The following is a 19,477-nucleotide window of genomic DNA, read 5'->3' on the forward strand; positions in this document are numbered from 1 at the left end:
ATAGCTATTAATTTTTAAAATATTTTTTTTCCTTAAAAGAAGGCTTTTAGAGCTGGAGAGTCGGCTTAGCAGTTAAGAACACTGACTGTTCTTCCAGAGGTCCTGAGTTCAATTCCCAGCAACCACATGGTGACTCATGACCATCTGTAAAGGGATCAGATGCCCTCTTCTGTGTTTGAAGACAGTGACAGTGTAGCATATTCACAAATATTAAAAGAGAGAGAGAGACGCTCTTGGTGCTTATCCCCTCCTCCCCCGAGGCATCTGTGTGCTGAGACAGCAGACAGGGAAAGCCCCGTCACTTCTGAGGCTGCTCTGTAGTTACTATGCTCTCACGGCTCTGAGAACCTTCCTCCTGTCTCCTTCATCCCTGGGAGCTTAGTGAACCTTGGGTTTTGATCTTAGTCATGTAGTCAAAGGCTCTGCATCCACTAACAGGTAATGATCCCCAAGCTCAAGGCCACCATTGTAGATCCACCTACTCTGGCTCTCAGAATCACCTATCTGGTGATTCCCCACCCTCCACCCCACCCTGCACACGCAAATTTTATTCCACTATTAGGGTTTGTATTGTTAGCATCATCTCTGAGGCTTCCAAGTGCCTCACTCAACATTGCTCCCAGAGGGAGCTGCAGAGGGGACCCAGGGACCTGGCTCAGTGGGTACAGTACCTGCTGTACAGGCATGAGGATCTGAGCTCAGATCCCTAGCACCCAAGGAAAAGCCAGGTGTTGTGATGTCTGAGTGTGACTCCTGCTCAGCACTACAGGAGAGAACTTAGGAAAACCAGCCTTGTGCACTTAGAACTCTGAACCATGGCTCCAAGTTTGACTCACTTCCTGTTTGCTGTCCCCCACCAGACCCTGCAAACCAGTGGGTTCCCCACCATAAACCTCAACAGCCTCCTGGAGCCAGCCCTTTGCCTGTCACCTTCCCCAAAACTCACCCCGAGGATATTTGGGCAGCATTTTAAAAACCTGAGAGAGGAGGACAGAAAGAAGGGACACTGAGGCCACTGTGCAAAGGTCAACTTACAGATCTAACGCTGGCTTTGACTACAGTGGACTTCGAATAATCTTCCTGACATCCAAATGGGAAAATCTCGTTTTCTACGAACCTCCTGGTTTTGAAGACAGATAGCTATCTGGTCTCAAGGAAATGACTTCTTCCTGCCTCTTTCCATAGCCGTTTTTGAAGGAGTGACATCATGGTATGGAATGTGTTTGCCCAAGGGAGAAGGGAAATTGGCTTCTGCAGAGAGGCCACTCCATGCCACCTGAGAGACAAGTCCTGCTAGCCTTCGTACACAGTTTGTATTTTATCTCTGCAAAACTGCCGAGAATTTTCCCACCAAGGGTTTCTCTCAGCCTTGGCACAGTGACATTTAGACCAGAAAAGTTCATGGTTGTAGGGCTGGCCTGTGCTTTCTACGATGCTCAGAGTAGACCTGCAGTATCTTCCCACTGTGACAATTTAAACCTCTCTGGAGATTACCAACTGTCCCCTACCTCTGAGTCACCAGTCTAGATGGGCCATCTGAAACTCAGGGTGGCTATGCAGGTGAAAGGCACTCCCTGAAAGGACAGGCCCCATGACCATGTCTACCTACATGACTGAGGAAGGGAAAGCTGGGGCTTACCCGAGCTTGCTCCAGCTCCTTCTCCAGCGCCCTTCTGGCACATGTGGCTTCTTTTTCTTCCTTTCTGGCATGCACAAGGGCTTCCTCCAGCTGCTGTACTTCACTCTACAATGAAACAGATAGGTCAAAAGATGTAAGGTCAAGAGATGGCCATGGTCATGGTGTGCCTGTCATGGGATAAAGATGATAAGGAACGGCTGGGTGCCTGGGTGTATCCCCCTCTGGAGTCCCACTTTTATGTACATGTGACTTTCTGGATTACTTTGGTGTCTTGTTTTGTTTTCCATTAATACAAGTACCCACGCTTTACCCCTAGGTATGCAGAAACTCCACCTAGGGCAAGGCCGTGCTGTAGAAGGCATGCAGGTGCCCAGGATGGCCCTCTGCCACTCAGCTGCCGTTTCTCACCACCTCTTTTCCTAACTGCTTCCTACTTTAAAGCCTGGGCAAACCAGATAACTGGTTTGCTAAAATCTCCAAAAATATCAGCTATGTGTTAAAGAAAAGATGTCTTTAGTGAGTCAGCCTACTGGAGGTGTGACAATGGCCTCTGCAGGTGTTGGGAGGTTCCCCAGTGAGCCTCAGGGAGGTTAGTATATCTGATGCCTGAGTCTCTGGGAACTGTGTGGCCTAGGCCTATGCTTGCAGTTTACCTTGGCATCTTAACTAAATCCTGACTGCCTTCCCCACCTCTGAAATCACTTTCAGGAAGGAGGGCTATAAGCCACCAAACCCCAGCCAAGGCCCTCTTACCTCACACTTTCGGAGTGTCTCCTTTGCTTGGGCCTCGTCACCCTTCACATCCTCCATCTGCCTCTGTAGCTGGGCTGCCCTGCGCTCCAGCTCCGCAATCCTCCCCTGCAGCTTCTCATTCTCCTCCTTCAGCACTTTCTCACGCAGGTCAGCCTCCGCCTGGCTCTGCTCTGAGGAGTTGCTCCTGCTGGCCAGGACCTCAACATTCTGCGAACAAGGAGAACAAAGTGCTGAGTATTCATAGGTGGTCCCCAACCCGTGAAGGAAGTTGCTGCTGGAACCTCCTGGTATATGTCTGCCATCCCAATAACAGGAGGATGAGGCAGGATGATTGAAAATTCCAGGCTAGCCTGAGATAGTTGGTGAATTTGAAGCTAGCCTAGGCAACCTAGAGAGACTATCTCAAAATTAAAGATTTTTTTAAAAGTTGGAGATGTAACCTCATGGCAATAGGCTTGCTTAGCATCATCATCATCATCTTCATTTCTTGTTCTCTTCCTCGTCCTTCCTTCCTTTTCCTCTCTTCCTCTTCCATCTTTTTTCCCCTTCTCCTTCTCCAAGACACAGTTTGTCTATGTAATAGCCCTGTATCCTAGAACTCACTACGTAGACTAGGCTGGCCTTGAACTCACAGAGATCCTCCTGCCTGTTTCATGAGTGCTGAGATTAAAGGTGTGTGCCACCACCGCCCAGCTGAGGGAATCACTTCAATACTCAGTATTGAAAAAACAAGCTGAATGTCAGAGGAAGAAGATAGGGTGAGTGACAGACAGCCTGCATGCCACTTGCTGCCTGTCACCTACTCTTAAGTAGAGCTGTGGACTTATGCTCCGCCCTTTCTCTGAGCTCTCCACCTTCTAAGGAGCCTAGGTGCTATTCTCATCCCACCTTAAAGATGGGGAAAACGGGAGGCTGGGGGCATAGCGGCTCCATTAGCAAAATGCTTGCCCCTGGGTGTGGTCCCTAGCATCACATACACGAGGTGTGTGACACACTCTCCAGCACTAGGATGGTGCAAGCAGGAGGAAGAGGAGGTCAAAAATCATCCTCAGCTACATAATGAATTTGAGGCTAGCCTGGGCTACACATGACCTTGTAACAAACAAAACACATGAAGACAGCACCTTTCACAAAATGAATCTACAACTAAACTCTAGAACTAAAACTATTTCAACTCTTAGAAGACCCAGGAATGCCTATCTGTGATCTTGGTCTGCACAAAGGTCCCTCTGCTACAGTAACAAAAGCACAGATGACAAAAAGACAGACAGATGTTTCTGTGTGTGAGTGTTTGCCTGCATGCTTTATGTACCCCATGTGTGTAAAGTACCCAAGGTGGCCAGAAGAGGGCATTGTATCCCCCTAGGACTGGAGTTACAGGTGGCTGTGAGTTTGCAAGTCACTGTGAGAGGAGGTTGTGGGAAGTCCTAAGCCTTCACGATGCTGCAGTAGCAGCACAACAAGGTGGCCCACAGAACAAGAGGAAATATTGACCAATCAGGTCATAGTGGAATAAAGAATTCTTCACCTTCATAATAAAAAGATAACCCACTTAAAACAAAACAAAACAAAAATGGTCTCTCACACAATTCTGATTGTCCTGGAACTCACTATGTAGACCAGGCTGGTCTCTAACTCACAGAGATCTGCCTGCCTCTGCCTCTGCCTCCTGAGTGCTGAAATCAAAGGCATGCATCTCAATGGCCAGAAAACCACCCACTCTTGATGTAGGCAAAAGCTAAGAATAGATTTGTTTCCAAAGAAGATACAGAAACAGGCACATGAGGAGCTGCTCTGTACTCTTAGTTACTCGGCAAGGGCAAATCAGAGCGGCCAATCACACATGCTTAGTGCAAGGGACGATACGGAAAAGCTAAAACGCTCATGCATTGCTGAGAAAATATAAAACTGTGCAGCCATGCAGGAAAGCTGTCAGCTCTTCAAAGCAATGTTAAACCAAGTTCCCCCGAGGCCATCACGCTCACTCTTCTTTATATCCTAAGAGAAATAAAACCCCCCACTTACATAAAAACGTATATACGCAAGCTCAAGACTTCATTATTCATTATTCATGGCATCCTAAAAGCGGAAACAACTCACATTCCCATTGACGAATGAATGGGTAAAGAAAGTGTGAATCCAGACAATGAGCCGTAACAGGGAGTAAAATGCTGATGTAGGCTACAACAGAAATCCTGATGCTACGTGAAAGATCCTAGACTGCTGTGGAAGGGAAGTTCTGGAATGGTAAATCTAAAGATACAGAAAAAATAGCTTAATGATTGGCCAAGGCTAGAGGGAGGGTATGGGAAAGAGGTGGGGAGGGTTTGTTGATGGGCATGCATTTCATTTGAGAACTAATAAAAACATTCTATTGACTATAGCAATGGCCACACAGCCCTGTAAACCATGGTGCTGTATATTATGTGAATTATATGTTAATATCTTTCTTTTCTTTTTCTTCCTTTAGACTGACACAGGGAAGAGCTAGAGGCAGAGTAGGGATGGTGGGCAAAGATTGTTTAATCCTGAGCACAGGTCTAGTTATTTTTATAGATTTATTTTTACTTAATATGTATGAGTGCTTACCTGCATGTATGTCTGGGTACCCCTGGTGTTATAGGTGGCTGTAATCAGCCATGTGGGTGCTGGGAACCAGACTTGGTCCTCTGCAAGAACAGCAAGTCCTTTCAACTTGTGAACTGTCTCTTCTGCCCCAGGACATCGGGGTCTGCAGCCATGTTAGTGAGAGGAAAGGGAGCCCTGATGCCTGCCCAAATCATTCCGTGAAGGAAAGAACACTTGTACCCAGCAAGTTCTCACACTTCTGGAAGACCCAGGAAAAGGAAGGATGCTGAAAACCAGACCTGGTTTAACCTTGGTTTGGACCAAACTCACACCCTGGCCTGCTAGAGTAGGGCACTGGGTCTGTAAGTTCAAAGCTGGCAGGGTCACCCTGGTCCAAGTCTTCAGAGTGGTGCAGGCTGTGTTTGCCTCTAGGGAAGCGTGTGTATATTCCTGCACTTAATGCTGTTTTGATTATTTGCAAAGAGCTAATTTGCCTTTCTCAGTGTACTTCACGGTGTGGTAAACCACACTGAGTTTACAAATAGTTTAACATTTAACATAAGCCTTTGTTAACAAATCTCTCTAGAAACCTTCTCTGGCCCCTGTTTCGCCACCACCCCCAGCTCACTATTTTATAAAAAGACCACAAAACAAACTTCTCCTTTCCTGGAACCATACCTAATTCAACAAGAGTCCTGGCGTCCAAGAATAAACAATGCCTGTACCCCTTTGTTCAAGACAAGTACTGTATCAAAGCCATTCTAGAGGGAGCCAAGCGAAGAAAATGCTATAGAAAAGCTTGGCCAGGCGTCCCAGCTCCCAGACGCCCCAGTTCCCACATCACCTTTTCCAGATCCACAGTGATGTCTGGGTCCCATTCCTGTGGCAAAGATGCCAGGTCTAGGAAAGCTCACTGTGCAGACACAGAGGCCATGTTTATAATGCTGGGGATATTTCCGTGACTCCCTCATCTTACGTCCAGATGTCACAACGAGATTAGAGAGACCGTGCCATCAGAGAGAGCACCCAAGGCACATGTTTCTGATTCCCAGAGCCATGCATTTGCCACCTATCACTTTATCTTATTCACTCAAGCGGGTAGTCACAGTCAACACAAACAACCCCAGTCCCCTGTCACTCCAGCAACTCAAAACCCCTATGCTGTTAGCACGGCCACAAAGCAAATGAGCTTTTCTTCTACTGTCGTTTTCAAAGCCTGGACCATGACTAAAAGCTGCAGTAAGACTGTGACTGCCAAGGTCAAAGGTTTGGGCAGCATTGATAACAGTGTATGGAAGAGTCAGAAAACAAGGGTGATCGAGTTAAACACTGGCAGGAAGGCCTACAAGGTAACATGTTAGTAGCTCCTGAAGTTACATGGGGCATTCTCTTTGCACTGCAACCTCTCTCTGAGTATCACAGCCTATGCATGTGCAGAATGGTACAAAAAACAAGGCTAATGGCCGGGTGTGGTGGTGACCCCTAATCCTAGTACTTGGGGAACAAGTGAATCTCTGTGAGTTCAATGCCAGCCTGGTCTACACAGTGAGTTCCAGGTCAGTCAGAGCTACAAAGTGAAACTCCGTAAAACAAAAACAAAGATCTACCATAAAAGCTCGCGATCTTACTAAATTTTATTCAGAATTGTGTCAGTTCCATGACTCAATGCAGCTGGAGAAGGAAGGAACGAGGGGAAACCAAGTGAGGGGCAGAGCGGTCCACCCAGGCCTTTCTGTGCCCAAGACGGTTATGTGTCTGCTTGGCTTCACTCTGAACTGGTCGTACTGACAGACTGAGGAAGGGAAGAGAGGCTGAGGGAAAGCAGAGGCAAGTTCACCCATTGCAAACGTTGTTATAGCATTTGGATTCTGAATCACAGAAAGGCAATGTGGAGTCACATTTTTAAAACAAATGTTCATTTTATCTTTAAAGTTCAACCATTTTGGCCACAGGCACATGGAGGACAATCAGGCACGGTCTCGCCTCCTCCTCCTCCTCCTCCTCCTCTTCCTCCTCCAGCCTCTGGAAACCTTTCTCCAGCCTGTTCACAGGCCCTTCTGCCCTGTAAGAGATAGCAGAGCCAAGCTAGAGGCCAGCAGCAGCTGTACAAACAAAGTGTATGCAGCGCTCTCATGCGGGTTTACGTGTGAAGCAATTCCTTCTCAACAATGGTTAGGAGGCAAACAGGCGCAGGCAGCCCAACATCTTGCAATTGCAATGATGGTCGACCTACAGCGTTTATACCAGCCAATCCTGAGGTGGAGAAACCCATTGTGGGGAGACAGAGGAAGCCCGGGGGGGGGGGGGGGTTGTGGGTAATAGCTCTTAGGCTTGGATTTCTCCTTTACAGATCTTGCCTTTCCCAGTGTAACATTTTAACTTTATGCTGTGTCACTTGATGGGGGAGGGGGATGGAGGAGTGCATGTATTGGCACATGTGGAAGTCAGAGTAGTCATTCCTCGGTCACCTTCCTTCTTTTCTTCCTTCCTTCCCTTACCTCTTTGTTTCTTTCTTTGTTTCTCTTTTTCTCTCCCTCTTCCTTTCCCTCTCCCCTGCCCTCTCTCTTTTGACAGAGTCTCATATTATCCCAGAACTCAAGAGTAGGCTAGAGTTGCGGCCAGCCAGTCCCCAGAGAGCCGTCCCTCTGTCTCCATCTCCCAGGCACTAGGATTTTAGTACCTGACGCCACAGCCAGATTTTTCACATCGATTCTGTGAATCAAACTCATATCCAGTCTTTGCCAGGCAAATCATCTCCCCAGCCTTTTATATTAATGATCACGCACATTTGGCATCCAAGGAAGGTTCAACACTAGCCTTAGGATCCTTGCCAGACTCCCTCTTCTTCATTCATTCTGCATAGGAACTCTGCAGAGTGGTATTCCCAACTTTGCTTGGGGAAATGCCTGACAGGGTAGAACGAGGCATGAGAGAAGGGTCAACTGAACTCCAGGGTGTTCTCCATTCTTCCCACAGCCTCCACTTCCTCATCTGTACATGGGGCAGGGCTTGCTGCTTCATTCACACACTGCTGCAGACAGCAGCCGAGTGAAATCCCGGCTCCCACAATGGGTGTTCTTATTAGCAGTCCAACATATGTCTCCCCAGAGAGAGGACGTTCACTCAGCTTACCACTGCATGCTTTAAGCCATACCTGCCCATTTCACCAGCCACAAATCAAAACCTACACATTTTTTACATTCATTCATTCATTCATTCATTCATTCATTCATTTGTTATCGTGTGTGTTGGTGTTGTGCATGCACCATGGCGTGTGTGCAGAAACGAGGAGACAACTAACAGGAATCAGTACTCTCTTTCCACCACGTGAGCTCTGGGGATTAAATTCAGGTTCTTAAGTCTTGAGGGCAAGGACCCTACCCACTGAACCATCTGGGTTCAAACCTACATTAAAAGAGGGGGGGGGGAGGGGGAGGGGGAGGGGGAGGGGGAGGGGGAGGGGGAGGGAGAGGGAGAGGGAGAGGGAGAGGGAGAGGGAGAGGGAGAGGGAGAGGGAGAGGGAGAGGGAGAACTCCCCAGGGAATGCTGCAGCATCCTCCAGTACCTCAGTGCCTTCCCAGATCTTCCACCTTAGGTTCTGCTGCAAAAAGCAACAGAAACTACCCGTGTGTTAAAAGAAGATTGGCTTAAAATGGCTACTGTGGTGGGAACAGTGTCTTAGGGAATGCAGCTTGGACTTGAGGTGCTTCTCAGCCATTCAGTATCCCTCAGTTGAGAATACCCAAGATACAATTTGCAAAACACATAAAACTCAAGAAGAAGGAAGACCAAAGTGTGGATACTTCCTTCCTCCTTAGAATGGGGAACAAAATACCCAATGGAAGGAGTTACGGAGACAAAGTTTGGAGCTGAGATGGAAGGACCATCCAGAGACTGCTCCACCTGGGGATCCATACCATAATCAGCTACCAAACACAGACACTATTACATATGACAGCAAGATTTTGCTAACATGACCCTGATATAGCTGTCTCTTGTGAGACTATGCCGGGGCCTAGCAAACACAGAAGTGGATGCTCACAGTCAGCTATTGGATGGATCGCAGGGACCCCAATGGAGGAGCTAGAGAAAGTACCCAAGGAGCTAAAGGGGTCTGCAACCCTATAGGTGGAACAACAATATGAACTAACCAGTACCCCCTGAGCTCGTGTCTCTAGCTGCATATGTAGCAGAGGATGGCCTAGTCGGCTATCATTGAGAGGAGAGGCCCTTGGTCGTGCAAAGATTGTATGCCCCAGTACAGGGGAACGCCAGGCCCAGGAAGTGGGAGTGAGTGGGTTGGTGAGCAGGGTGGGGGGAGGGAATAGGGAACTTTCAGGATAGCATTTGAAATGTAAATGAAGAAAATATCTAATTAAAAAAAATTGTGTATGTGTGTGAGTGTGTGCAAATGCTCCTGCACCCTCGTTAGTGTAGACAGACTCCTTAGAGCAGCGGTTCTCAACCTGTGGGTCACCATCCCTTTGGGGATCACATCTCAGCTATTTTCACTGTGGTTCATAACAGTAGCAAGATTGCAGTAGTGAAGTAGCAACAAAAGCAAAGGGACTCTATTGAAGGTTTGAAGCCTTAGGAAGGTCGAGAGCCACCTCAGAGCTACACTCATAAGCATTTGCGAATGGCCCAGTGTCAGTGCTCAGAACAGAGCTCTGGTCCTCTGGGAGAGCGCAAGCACTCTTAACCTCTGAGCCATTTCTCCAGCCCCGAAACCTACACTTCTTGGAAGAGATGATGGAGAGCCTCGACTTTCCAGAGCAACTGGTGCTGTGCAGAGATGAGCCTAAGGTATTTAAAGGGCAAGTCAGGCTTCCCGGCTGGTTCATTCATTAAACACCTAGGCCAGTGTGTGCGTCTGGTGAACTAACGGTGACTAAGGGCAAACAACATATTTGAATGTGCTGAGCTGCTGAATTTACACTGCCTTTAAACTCCTTCACACTCAACCACGTGCTCTAGTTACTCATTTAAAAGGCGGTAGCAGGGGTGAGGGGCAGAGAGTTGGGGGAGGTGTGCAATTACTGTGACACAGAAAGACCAAACCCCAGTCTTTGTCTGATGTCACCGAGAGTTGCAAATAATGACTGCTGGCAAGTGCCACTTGAGTTACTCCACACTTCAGGATCTTCTCACTAGCTTCTGGGACAGGATGACTCATCCACTTAAGACAAGCACAAAGCTCTAGTACAGCACACCAATGGCTACATCTGGAATGTTCTGCTTCGTTGAGGGGCTGGCTACCCTTTCCTTTCAGAGCTCAGGTACCACACCACACTCCTCATGGCCAACAGACAGATGGCCAGGGCCTCTGGGCTTGTCCCAGTGCAGAACCAATACACAGACCTTTCGGGCTTTACTAATTAACAAGGCCCCTGCCATAGCCAGCTTTTGCTTCCTTCCCGTCTCCCTTTTCTGCTGAATGAGGGCAAACAGCTGAGGCGTGGAGGCCTGGAGGCCAGGGGACAGAATGCTGGCTTGTCAGTTCCGTGCCACTGGCCACTCCACACTCCAGTGTGTTAAGGCTGCAGGAGCTGGGCTAAGAGGTGCCCCATTCCCACCCCCACCCCAGCTCAGCTTACCTGCTGGAAGGCTGCTCTCTCTCCACAACACAAATGTATAGTTGTTCTCCTTGGCCCAATGACAGCCTGGACCAGTGATAATAAATTCCTTGCTCACGCTAAGATGTAGGAAGTCACACCCCTTATACTGTCTTCAGGCTCCCCCACTCACCCAAATGATGGTGAGCTATTTAGTAATTTTAAAAAGCCTGTATTAGGCCGGGCAGGTGGTGGCACCCTCCTTTAATCCCAGCACTCAGGAGACAGAGGCGGGCAGATCTCTGTCTACAGAATGAGTTCCAGGACAGCCAAGGCTACACAGAGAAACCTTGTCTTGGAGAATGAAAAGACTCCCTCCAGTCCTTTTCTAGTTCTCTGTAGATTTTACTGTCAGAAGTTTGTGGTGGTTTGAGCTCTCATGAGCATAAGAATCATCCGGTGAATGCTCACTCTGTCTCAAGGTCTAGAGTGAGGCCTGGACGCTGTCTCTAACAAGTCCAGGGTCAGGCTAGTGACGCCCATGTCACTGGCCTCTCCTGCACTCTATCTGATCCGGGACCCGCTTTGGCCTGAGATCACCTGGTCAAGTCCTTTATGCTTGCGAAGTCCCAGATGTTACAAGGGAGAGTTGATTCCAAGGCCAAGATCCCTGAGCCTCTTCTGAAGTTTCCTTGTGTCAGCTGTGGCCTCCAGACCAGACCCTGCTAGTCTTTTTATGATGACTCTGGGTAGGTCTTGAACTCACATCAGCTTCCTTTGTAGCATACAAGGCCAGCCAGTCCAGCTGGTTTCTGTGTCCTTTCTGTTCTAATAGTCTAAGGGCCTGGAAGGAACTTGAGGAAAGCAGGCAGTACTAGGCAATCACAGAGCTGGACTTGACCTTCTAGGACACTCACATGGCATTTCCACCTGCCGCCAGGTCTCAGAGTCCTCGCCACAACACCTAGAGCAGAAGACAGCATGCAGCTTCTTGATGCTACAATATAATGCTATAATGAAGTCACCAGCTCATTGTCTTCTTCTTCTTACTAATTCGTTATCCCTCAGGCTAAATAGACAAAGCTTCCAGAAAACTGTATTCAAATTCTGTGTGCTTGTTGCCCAAGTGGTCGTTTCCCCACATACAGAACCACTGAAAAATACTTCTTGCTATCTCTTTATCTAACTTAATTATTCCAGGTTTTTTGTTTTTGTTTTTTTTTTTTTTAATAGTAACTCATGATTACGTAGCTTAAAAATGTAAGTGGTCTCCTGGAGCAGGCAGGATGGCTCAGTGGGTAGAAGCTCTGACAAACTGAGTTCAATCCTGGAACCTACGCAAACAGGGAAGGAGGGAAGCAGCGCCACAAGGCTGACCTCTGACCTCCACGCACACAACATGACACCTCACACATCACAATCACATGTTACACACAATGATAAATGTATATATGCAGGAAGCAGGAAAATAAAACAGAGGTTGGACTCCCAGCTGAGATTAGCTTGGTCACTGACAGACCACAGGACCTTATGGAGAGTCACAACACAGCTGGCTGCCAGTGCTTATGCTAGACAGGTTGAGCAGGATTTTTGAAGAGGATAAGTAAGTCCAATACACATGTGTACACACACACACACACACACATACACACACACACACACACACACACACACACACACACACAAACTTGTTTCCTTGTAAAAATAAGTTATGTTTTACTTTAAGAGGATAAAAAATCCCCACAAGATTAATTCTCAGAGAGACCCATAATTTAAACACAGATCCAGACAAAAACTATGATAATAAATCATCCTAATATTTGGGGCTAGAGAGATGGCTCAACAGTTAAAAGCACTGGCTGCTCTTGCAAAGAATCTGGATTTAATTCCCAGAACCCACCTGGAGGCTCACAGCTCTCTGTAATACCAGTTCCAACTGATGCTCTCCTCTGCAGGAACTGATATTCATGGACACACACCAACACTTGCTCACAAACTGTGCTTGACACAGGCTGTCGTTTAAACCACATAATAAACACATTCAGATATTCAAGATGAGAATAAGAGTAACTTCCATTAAAACCCTCTCGACCAAAATAAAGAAAACGTTGATTTTCCCCAAAGGCCCATGTGCTCAGGAGTTCGTGCCTAAATGCATGATTCTGTTCATGTGAAATTTCCAGATGAGAGACATAAGAGACATAGGCTGGTGACTGACAGAAGATGGGGGGTGGGGAGGGAGGGAGGGAAAGAGGTGGGGGAGGAGGGGATAAAAAGAGCCTCATGTCATATCTTTAAGACACTTTTTCATATTCTCCCTCCCAAAGAGGGCTGGTCTAAGCTAACCTTATGACCAACATATGAAATATCTGATTACAGAATCCAGCATCCCCTGCTGTTAGCTCCAAGGAGCTGCCTGCGGAAGAGGCTTCGCTCAGACAACGCCATGCTTCTGAGCTTGCGTCACCAGGAAAGAACGTAAGGGTGGAAGCAGGAAAATAAACCAGGGGTTGGACTCCTGCTTGAGATTAGCCCGCTCACTGACAGACCAGAGGACTTAAGGAGAGTCACAACACAGCTGGCTGCCAGTGCCTATGCTAGACAAGATGAGCAGGATTTTTGAAGTCCAGTATCCCATACTGATGTGAGTGTCCCTCCAAAACAAACCAAAGGTTCAGCCTGGAGCCACACAGGTCTTCAAAGCCACCACGTTACACATCCCCCTTCCCCACAGATCTTGTCACCTAGGAAAGTGTATCTTTTGTCTTCTCGCTCTGTTGCCACCACATAGCCATAGATGCTGGGGACCAACCAAAGCAGTGGAAATCATGCAACTTTTAAAATTCAAAATGTAGGGCTGGGGTTGTAAGCTCAGTTGGTAGTGTGGTTGCCTAGCATGCACGAACTCTGGATTATATCCTCAGCATTTCATAAACTGGGCACTGTGGTACATGCTATTAATCCCATCACTTGGAAAGTTGGAGGCAAGATGATCAGAAGTTCAAAGTCTGCTTGGGCTACATGAGAGCATCCCCCCCAAAACAAAACAAACAAACAAACAAAAAAACCCTAAACTAAAATGCTTGCACCATGGCTCTCAACCCAGAAGCCTCACTTTTAAATGGGGGCTTCTTAGCACCCTCAAGTTAAGACAAATGACCACTCAGAACATTGCCAAATTCTCTTTTTTACATCCAAGGTTACAGCTGGAGAAAGGAAATGAATGTCAATTGAGAATCAAGATGCTAGACCAAGGCTGTTTGCAAGCTTGAAGGCTGAGTCCTACAACCCCTGGGGTTAACTTACATAACAAGGGTGCACTTACACATATTTCTCACTTTAACTTATTGTGGCAGTTCCCGGGGACAGAACTGAGAAAGCAACTCCTACCAGCCTCAAGAAGTTTTCTGGACTCCTTGGAAGCCAGCCTGCAGGGGGGCAGCAGCCAGCTCCAACCCAGCAGCCTGGAAAACAGCACCAGGGCTCTCCTGGCCCAGGTAAGGCCACCTGCTCACTCGGAGGTTTTGTCTACATAGCAATGCCACAGAGTCACAGTTTGGTTTCCTTAGAAAATACAGGTGGCATTCTATTCCCTGCACAGATCAAGAGAAGTGAGAGACAAGAGTGCCAAATGTCAAATCGCTAGTCGCTGTGTAAACAACCCACAGCGTCCAGGAAGGAATTGGTGTGCACACCCAGTGCTACAGAGCATGAATCACAGACTTCCTGTTGGGCAAGGCCTTGAAGGAGGCAGGTGACTCTGGCCTCTGTCCCCTTGGGCCAACCGTTCCCAGCCAGGCTATAGACATGATTCTTATTCTGGGTAACAAAAATGCCACCTTCCTCCTTAGAAGAACTGGGAAAGGCAGAGGGGTGGAGAGAGGGCATCTAATCAAAGCACCCAGGGTCACTCTAGAGTGGCTTTGCAAGGCCTTTCTAGGGCACTCCCCCCAAGGCCACTCTACAGAACAAGCCCCTTGAGTGCTGACCAGAGACCCCATGAATGTGCTACCCCCACTATTTCCAGTTCTTTCTGCCCTCCTGTTCCCTGTCCCCTTGAAGTCGAGGGTGACCATGGGATTGGCTTTGCTCCCTCTTCCCCCAACATAAAAGAAGTGGTCCTGAGGAAACCCAGTCAGGAAACCCAGTCAGTAAAGTGCTTATTGTCCAAGTATGAGGGTCCAAGTTTGATCCCCTCAAACCTAATTAAAATAAAAGAAGCTGGGGGACTGGAGAGGTGGCTCAGCAGTTAAGGGACACTGGAGGCTCTTCTAGAAGACATGACTTTGTTCCTAGCACTTCCATCAGATGGCTCACAGGCATGTGTAACTCTAGCTTCAGAGGTTCTTCTGGCCTCTGAGGATACCTGCACTCATATGCAGACACCTACACACACCCACACACAAATAATAAATATATAAAGTTTTAAAAGCTGATAGGAGATGAGGAAGGACAGGTAAAGGGATGGGGAAAAGGGCCCATGGAAAATTAACAAGGGAGCGCTGGGGAGGATCCCCAAGGGCTAGGATACCAGGGTGGGGAGGAGAGGAGGGAAGGGTGAATCACTAAAACATACTTTGCTAATTTAGAAAATAAAAGTCTCCAGCTGGAGAGATGGCTCAGTGGTTAAGAGCAATGACTGCTCTTCCAGAGGTCCTGAGTTCAAATCCCAGCAACCACATGGTGGCTCACCACCATCTGTAATGGGATCTGACACTCCCTTCTGCTGTGTCTGCAGACAGCTACAGTGTACTCATATACATAAAATAAATAAATAAATCTTTTAAAAAGAAAAGTCTTAAAAATGAATATGAGATGTTAAAGCTGGATGAGATGTGGGTGCTTATAACCCTAAGCCCAGCATTGGGAAGGTGGAGACAGGAGGATCCCTGGGGCTCATGGGCCAGCCAGGCTAATCCCTGAGGTTCACAGGAGTAGGGATGTGGGGTGCAGTGGGGGGTAGCCAGCCTAGCCTACCTGGTGAGCTCCAAGCCAGTGAGTCTCAAATTATAAAAGGAGATAGCACTGGAGAGATGTGAGGTTGGCCTCTGGGCTCTATACATCTGTATCCACACATATAACCATACATGTATGCATGCACACATGTGCACACACATAGAATCCCCACATACATAATACATGCATGCACACACACACACGGTTGCATTCATACATGTACCTCTATAACATCCCACATGAACTTCTTACACATACATGTACCCCATACTTGCACTTCATACATACATACATACATATACACATACATACGTACGTACGCACCTTCATATATGCAACACACACACAAGTGGCATGCCACATCTTGGTACAGACCCCAAGACCCGTTCGCTCAGTGCCCCCTCTCACTACAGCAGAGGTTACAGACACGTGGGTCCCAGGAGCAATAATGAGCAAAAGAGCTCCTGCCCATCTGCCTTGACGCACACCAGAGATGTGGCAAGAGCAAGAAGTGTTCTTCAGTTCAACCACTGAGATGTGGGTCCATTTATTACTGCAAGGTGAGGTAGCTTATTGAGCCATGCAGAGACCTTCTGTTCCCAGGCTCAGACTGCCTGCCCCAAGTTAACAGAGAATAAAACTCAAGTCCATTACAAGCTTCATCCCCAAAAGGCAAAGGGATATAATGAGGAGAGAGCATGGGCTTTTCCAGCTAAGTCTTCCACATGTGTGCTGTGGGGTGTGAACAAACACAAACACTCACACAAAGAAACTACATTTTTAAAAAATTTAGTTAACCACGGTCTAACAGTCTCAAGGCCATGGCTTATGTGATAGGGAAGATGGTATCAACATAAAGGTTACTCCCTGTCTCTGACCTACCAAAGTTTCTATTTCTGCAGGTAAGTTAAGCCAGGCATAGAGTGCATTCATGTTCATCAGAGAATGCCAGTTATCTGAGCTACCCAGTTTCTCAAGGTCAAGCACTGACTGGAATTTCTAATATGTGCCCAACCTCCAGGCCATGACTCTGACAGAAGAGCAGCTACTTGGGTGTAGTACTAATTATTTCTCTAAGTATAAGGCTCAAGTCTGTGGGCCTAAAATCCCAATAAACTTAGGAGGCTGAGACAGGAGTATCACAAATTCAAGGTCCACATGAGCTACACAGTGACTTCAGGGCCAGCCAGGAACCTCAGGAAGACTCTGCTAAAACCAAACCAACAAAAACCCCCAACAACCGTCCACCCCAAACCAAAACAACTGAGAGAGCCTGGATTGTCATCCTGACTGGGAACTAACTCCTCTCGTGAGACAACCTTTCAACTGATAAAGTAGTCCAGTCCCTCAGAGACACAAGTGAGGCCAAAAATCAATATTAGGGCCTTGAACTGAAGTACAAACCAAAAGGACAACTGCCCCAAGAGACTGTGAGACTGGTTCCAGGATGCCCTTGGAGCATCCTGCAGGAGCCATGGGGACAACCGCACATCACTACTGCATCTCCCGCTCCTTGTCTGACTCCTCTGACTCCTGGGCCATTCTTCTTCCCTCCCCCTGACCCTCCAAGACCCTGTGCCCTCATATATTTTTGTAGAGCTCCAGGAAGTCCCGACACAGTCCTTTTACAATTAAGTTGAACATGACTTCTAGGAACAGATAAGATATCAGCCTTGCACCTGAAGTCACACTATTTTTATGTGACCGTCATCAACCACCCCACCCAGTGTCTGGAATCTGGACAAGGGACCGAGCTCCCCACATGCCTCAGATGAGTTGCTGAATGTTCTGCCCAAGGACAAAGCTCTGACGAGGGCACGATGCTCAGGTCACTCATTTCCTGAAGCTCCAGGAGTGCCACAGAGAGGGGAGGTTATCAGATGGCCACCTCCATTGCTCTGCCTCATACCCATGTGTCAGGATTTCCCACTGACCCTGAAACCCTGTGTTCTGGCTGGGCTGCCAGGGGTAGAAATGGCAGGAGTGTGGGCTCCACCAAGCTTGGTTAAGAAACACTATTCTGGCTGTGTCATGGACTAAATCTACTTTTGCTAGCTAAACTGAGAACCTAACCTCAATTTACAGTACCGTTTCTATGAGAAAACTCTTTCAACTTCTCAACACCCTCTATAAAAAATGAACTTCAGTCCTAAATGAAGGTCTCAATTAGCAGATTCCTTCATTAGGGTGCTGTTTACCTTCTAAATCGCTAATCAGTCCCCCACAAACACTGAAGGGGCCCTTGCCTGGCTGTGCTGTCACCTCAGAGAGGAGGCCTGAATTTCAAAGGAACATGTGAATTGAACACCCTGCACATTTTTCCCCCAAAGGCTTTTATTCCTCGGAGACTTTGAGCAAATCAGTACTTTGCTGGAGGACTCACTTAACTGAGAAGCAATTGCTCCGCTTAATGACTCTGAGACAGTAGTTTACAGCTTACAAAGAGTCACTCATTCTCTAAGTGAGCAAAAGGGGTCTAGAGAGAGAAGAAATGGCCTGTTCAGAGTGACACGGGAATTTAAGCTACAGTGAGATCTTAAAGGCCTTACCTCCAACTGAATTCTTGCACCAGGAAGGATCTGAATTGGGGGTGGGGGGGAACCCGTCCTGCTCCCTGACCCTCTGGTACAAGTTCCTTCTCTACCATCTCTGGCTGAGAACCTGGGCTCAGCTCATCAGGCCCCTTCACTTTGTTTTTTGTTGTTGTTGTTTTGATTTTGAAACAAGGTTACATGTAGTCCAGGTTAGCCTTGAACTCGCTATGTAGCCCAGGATAACCCTGCACTTCTGACTCTCCTGCCTCTATCTCCTCAGTGATGGGATTACAGGTGTGTTCTACCATGCCTAGTTTATGTAGTGCTAGGAATTAAACCCAGGGCTTCATGCATACTAGGGCAAGCATTCTACCAACTGAGCTACACCCTGGCTGCAGAGGCTGCTCACCAATGGGAATGGGTGTGAAGACAAACACATAATGCTTCCTTCTCAGCCTGAAAGAAGCGCATGCACACACACACACACACACACATTGTCAAGTTCGGCTCCCTACCTTCTCACTTCTAAAAGCTCAACGCCCCAAATCTAACACACATCTTGGCACTGGTCTTTCAGAATGATCTTGCAGAACAAAACATCCACCATGACAAAGCTTAGCTCTGAACCCACGGTCGCTCTTAGAATATATCAAGTAGAATCAAAACATCAGCTAGTTTGGCCTCTATTACCTTCCTAAATTGTCTCTAGTCTACATATTCACTCTAACCTCGCCCAAGTCTTCAGTTCAAACCCCGTATCAAATGCAGCCTATCTATGTGGTGAACTGGGCTCACTTCAGCTGCAGATCTTAGTAGTACCCTCTGTGGAAAGCACCTAGGAGTTATAACCGATTTCCCCAGGACTGATTCACAGACCATAGATGCTATGGGCAATACTTAGAGCAAGAGAGGAGTCAGTCAGGGCTCAGTGTTTCGGAGCACTTGCTACTTTGCTACACTTCCAGAGGACCCAGGTTCCGTTTTCCAGCATCCGCATGGCAGCTCACAGCTCCCCATCAGTTCCAGGGAATCTGATGCCCTCTTCTGGCCTCCATGGGCAACTGCATGCATGGGGTGCACATACACACATGCAAGCAAACACTCCTACACATCAAATGAATTCTTTTAAAAATGTTTTTAAGCTTGGTAGTGGTGGTGGACACCTTTAATCTCAGCACCTGGGAGACAGGCAAATGGATCTCTGAGTTGAGGCCAGTGTGGTCTAGAGAGTTCCAGTACTGCCAGGCCTACACAGAGGAGCTCTATCTGAAGAAACAAAAACACAAGAGGAGGAGAAGGAGGAGGAGGAGGAGGGGGAGGAGGGGGAGGAGGAGGAGGAGGAGGAGGAGGAGGAGGAGGAGGAGGAGGAGGAGGAGGAGGAGGTGGTGGTGGTGGTGGTAGTAGTAGTTGATCTGTTGCCATAGTTCTGAAAAATTCTCATGTCGGAATTCTTCCTTAGAGAGCGAAACCTG

At 47.6% G+C, this 19,477-nt stretch overlaps 1 protein-coding gene across 3 annotated transcripts in view; it reads right to left on the reverse strand.

The window, feature by feature from the left end:
- Cgnl1 (cingulin-like 1) overlaps window positions 1-19,477 on the reverse strand; it is a 182,794-nt gene that overhangs the window by 27,147 nt on the left and 136,170 nt on the right. For all 3 annotated transcript variants that reach the window (XM_006511395.1, NM_026599.5, NM_001304362.1), the window contains exons 9-10: window positions 2,393-2,599; window positions 1,640-1,744 (exon numbers count right to left, since the gene is read on the reverse strand). In XM_006511395.1, the coding sequence (XP_006511458.1) occupies window positions 1,640-1,744; window positions 2,393-2,599 (312 nt within the window). The remainder of the gene's footprint in view (window positions 1-1,639; window positions 1,745-2,392; window positions 2,600-19,477) is intronic.

This window comes from Mus musculus, chromosome 9, assembly GCF_000001635.26.
Source record: "Mus musculus strain C57BL/6J chromosome 9, GRCm38.p6 C57BL/6J".
Lineage (NCBI taxonomy): Eukaryota > Metazoa > Chordata > Mammalia > Rodentia > Muridae > Mus > Mus musculus.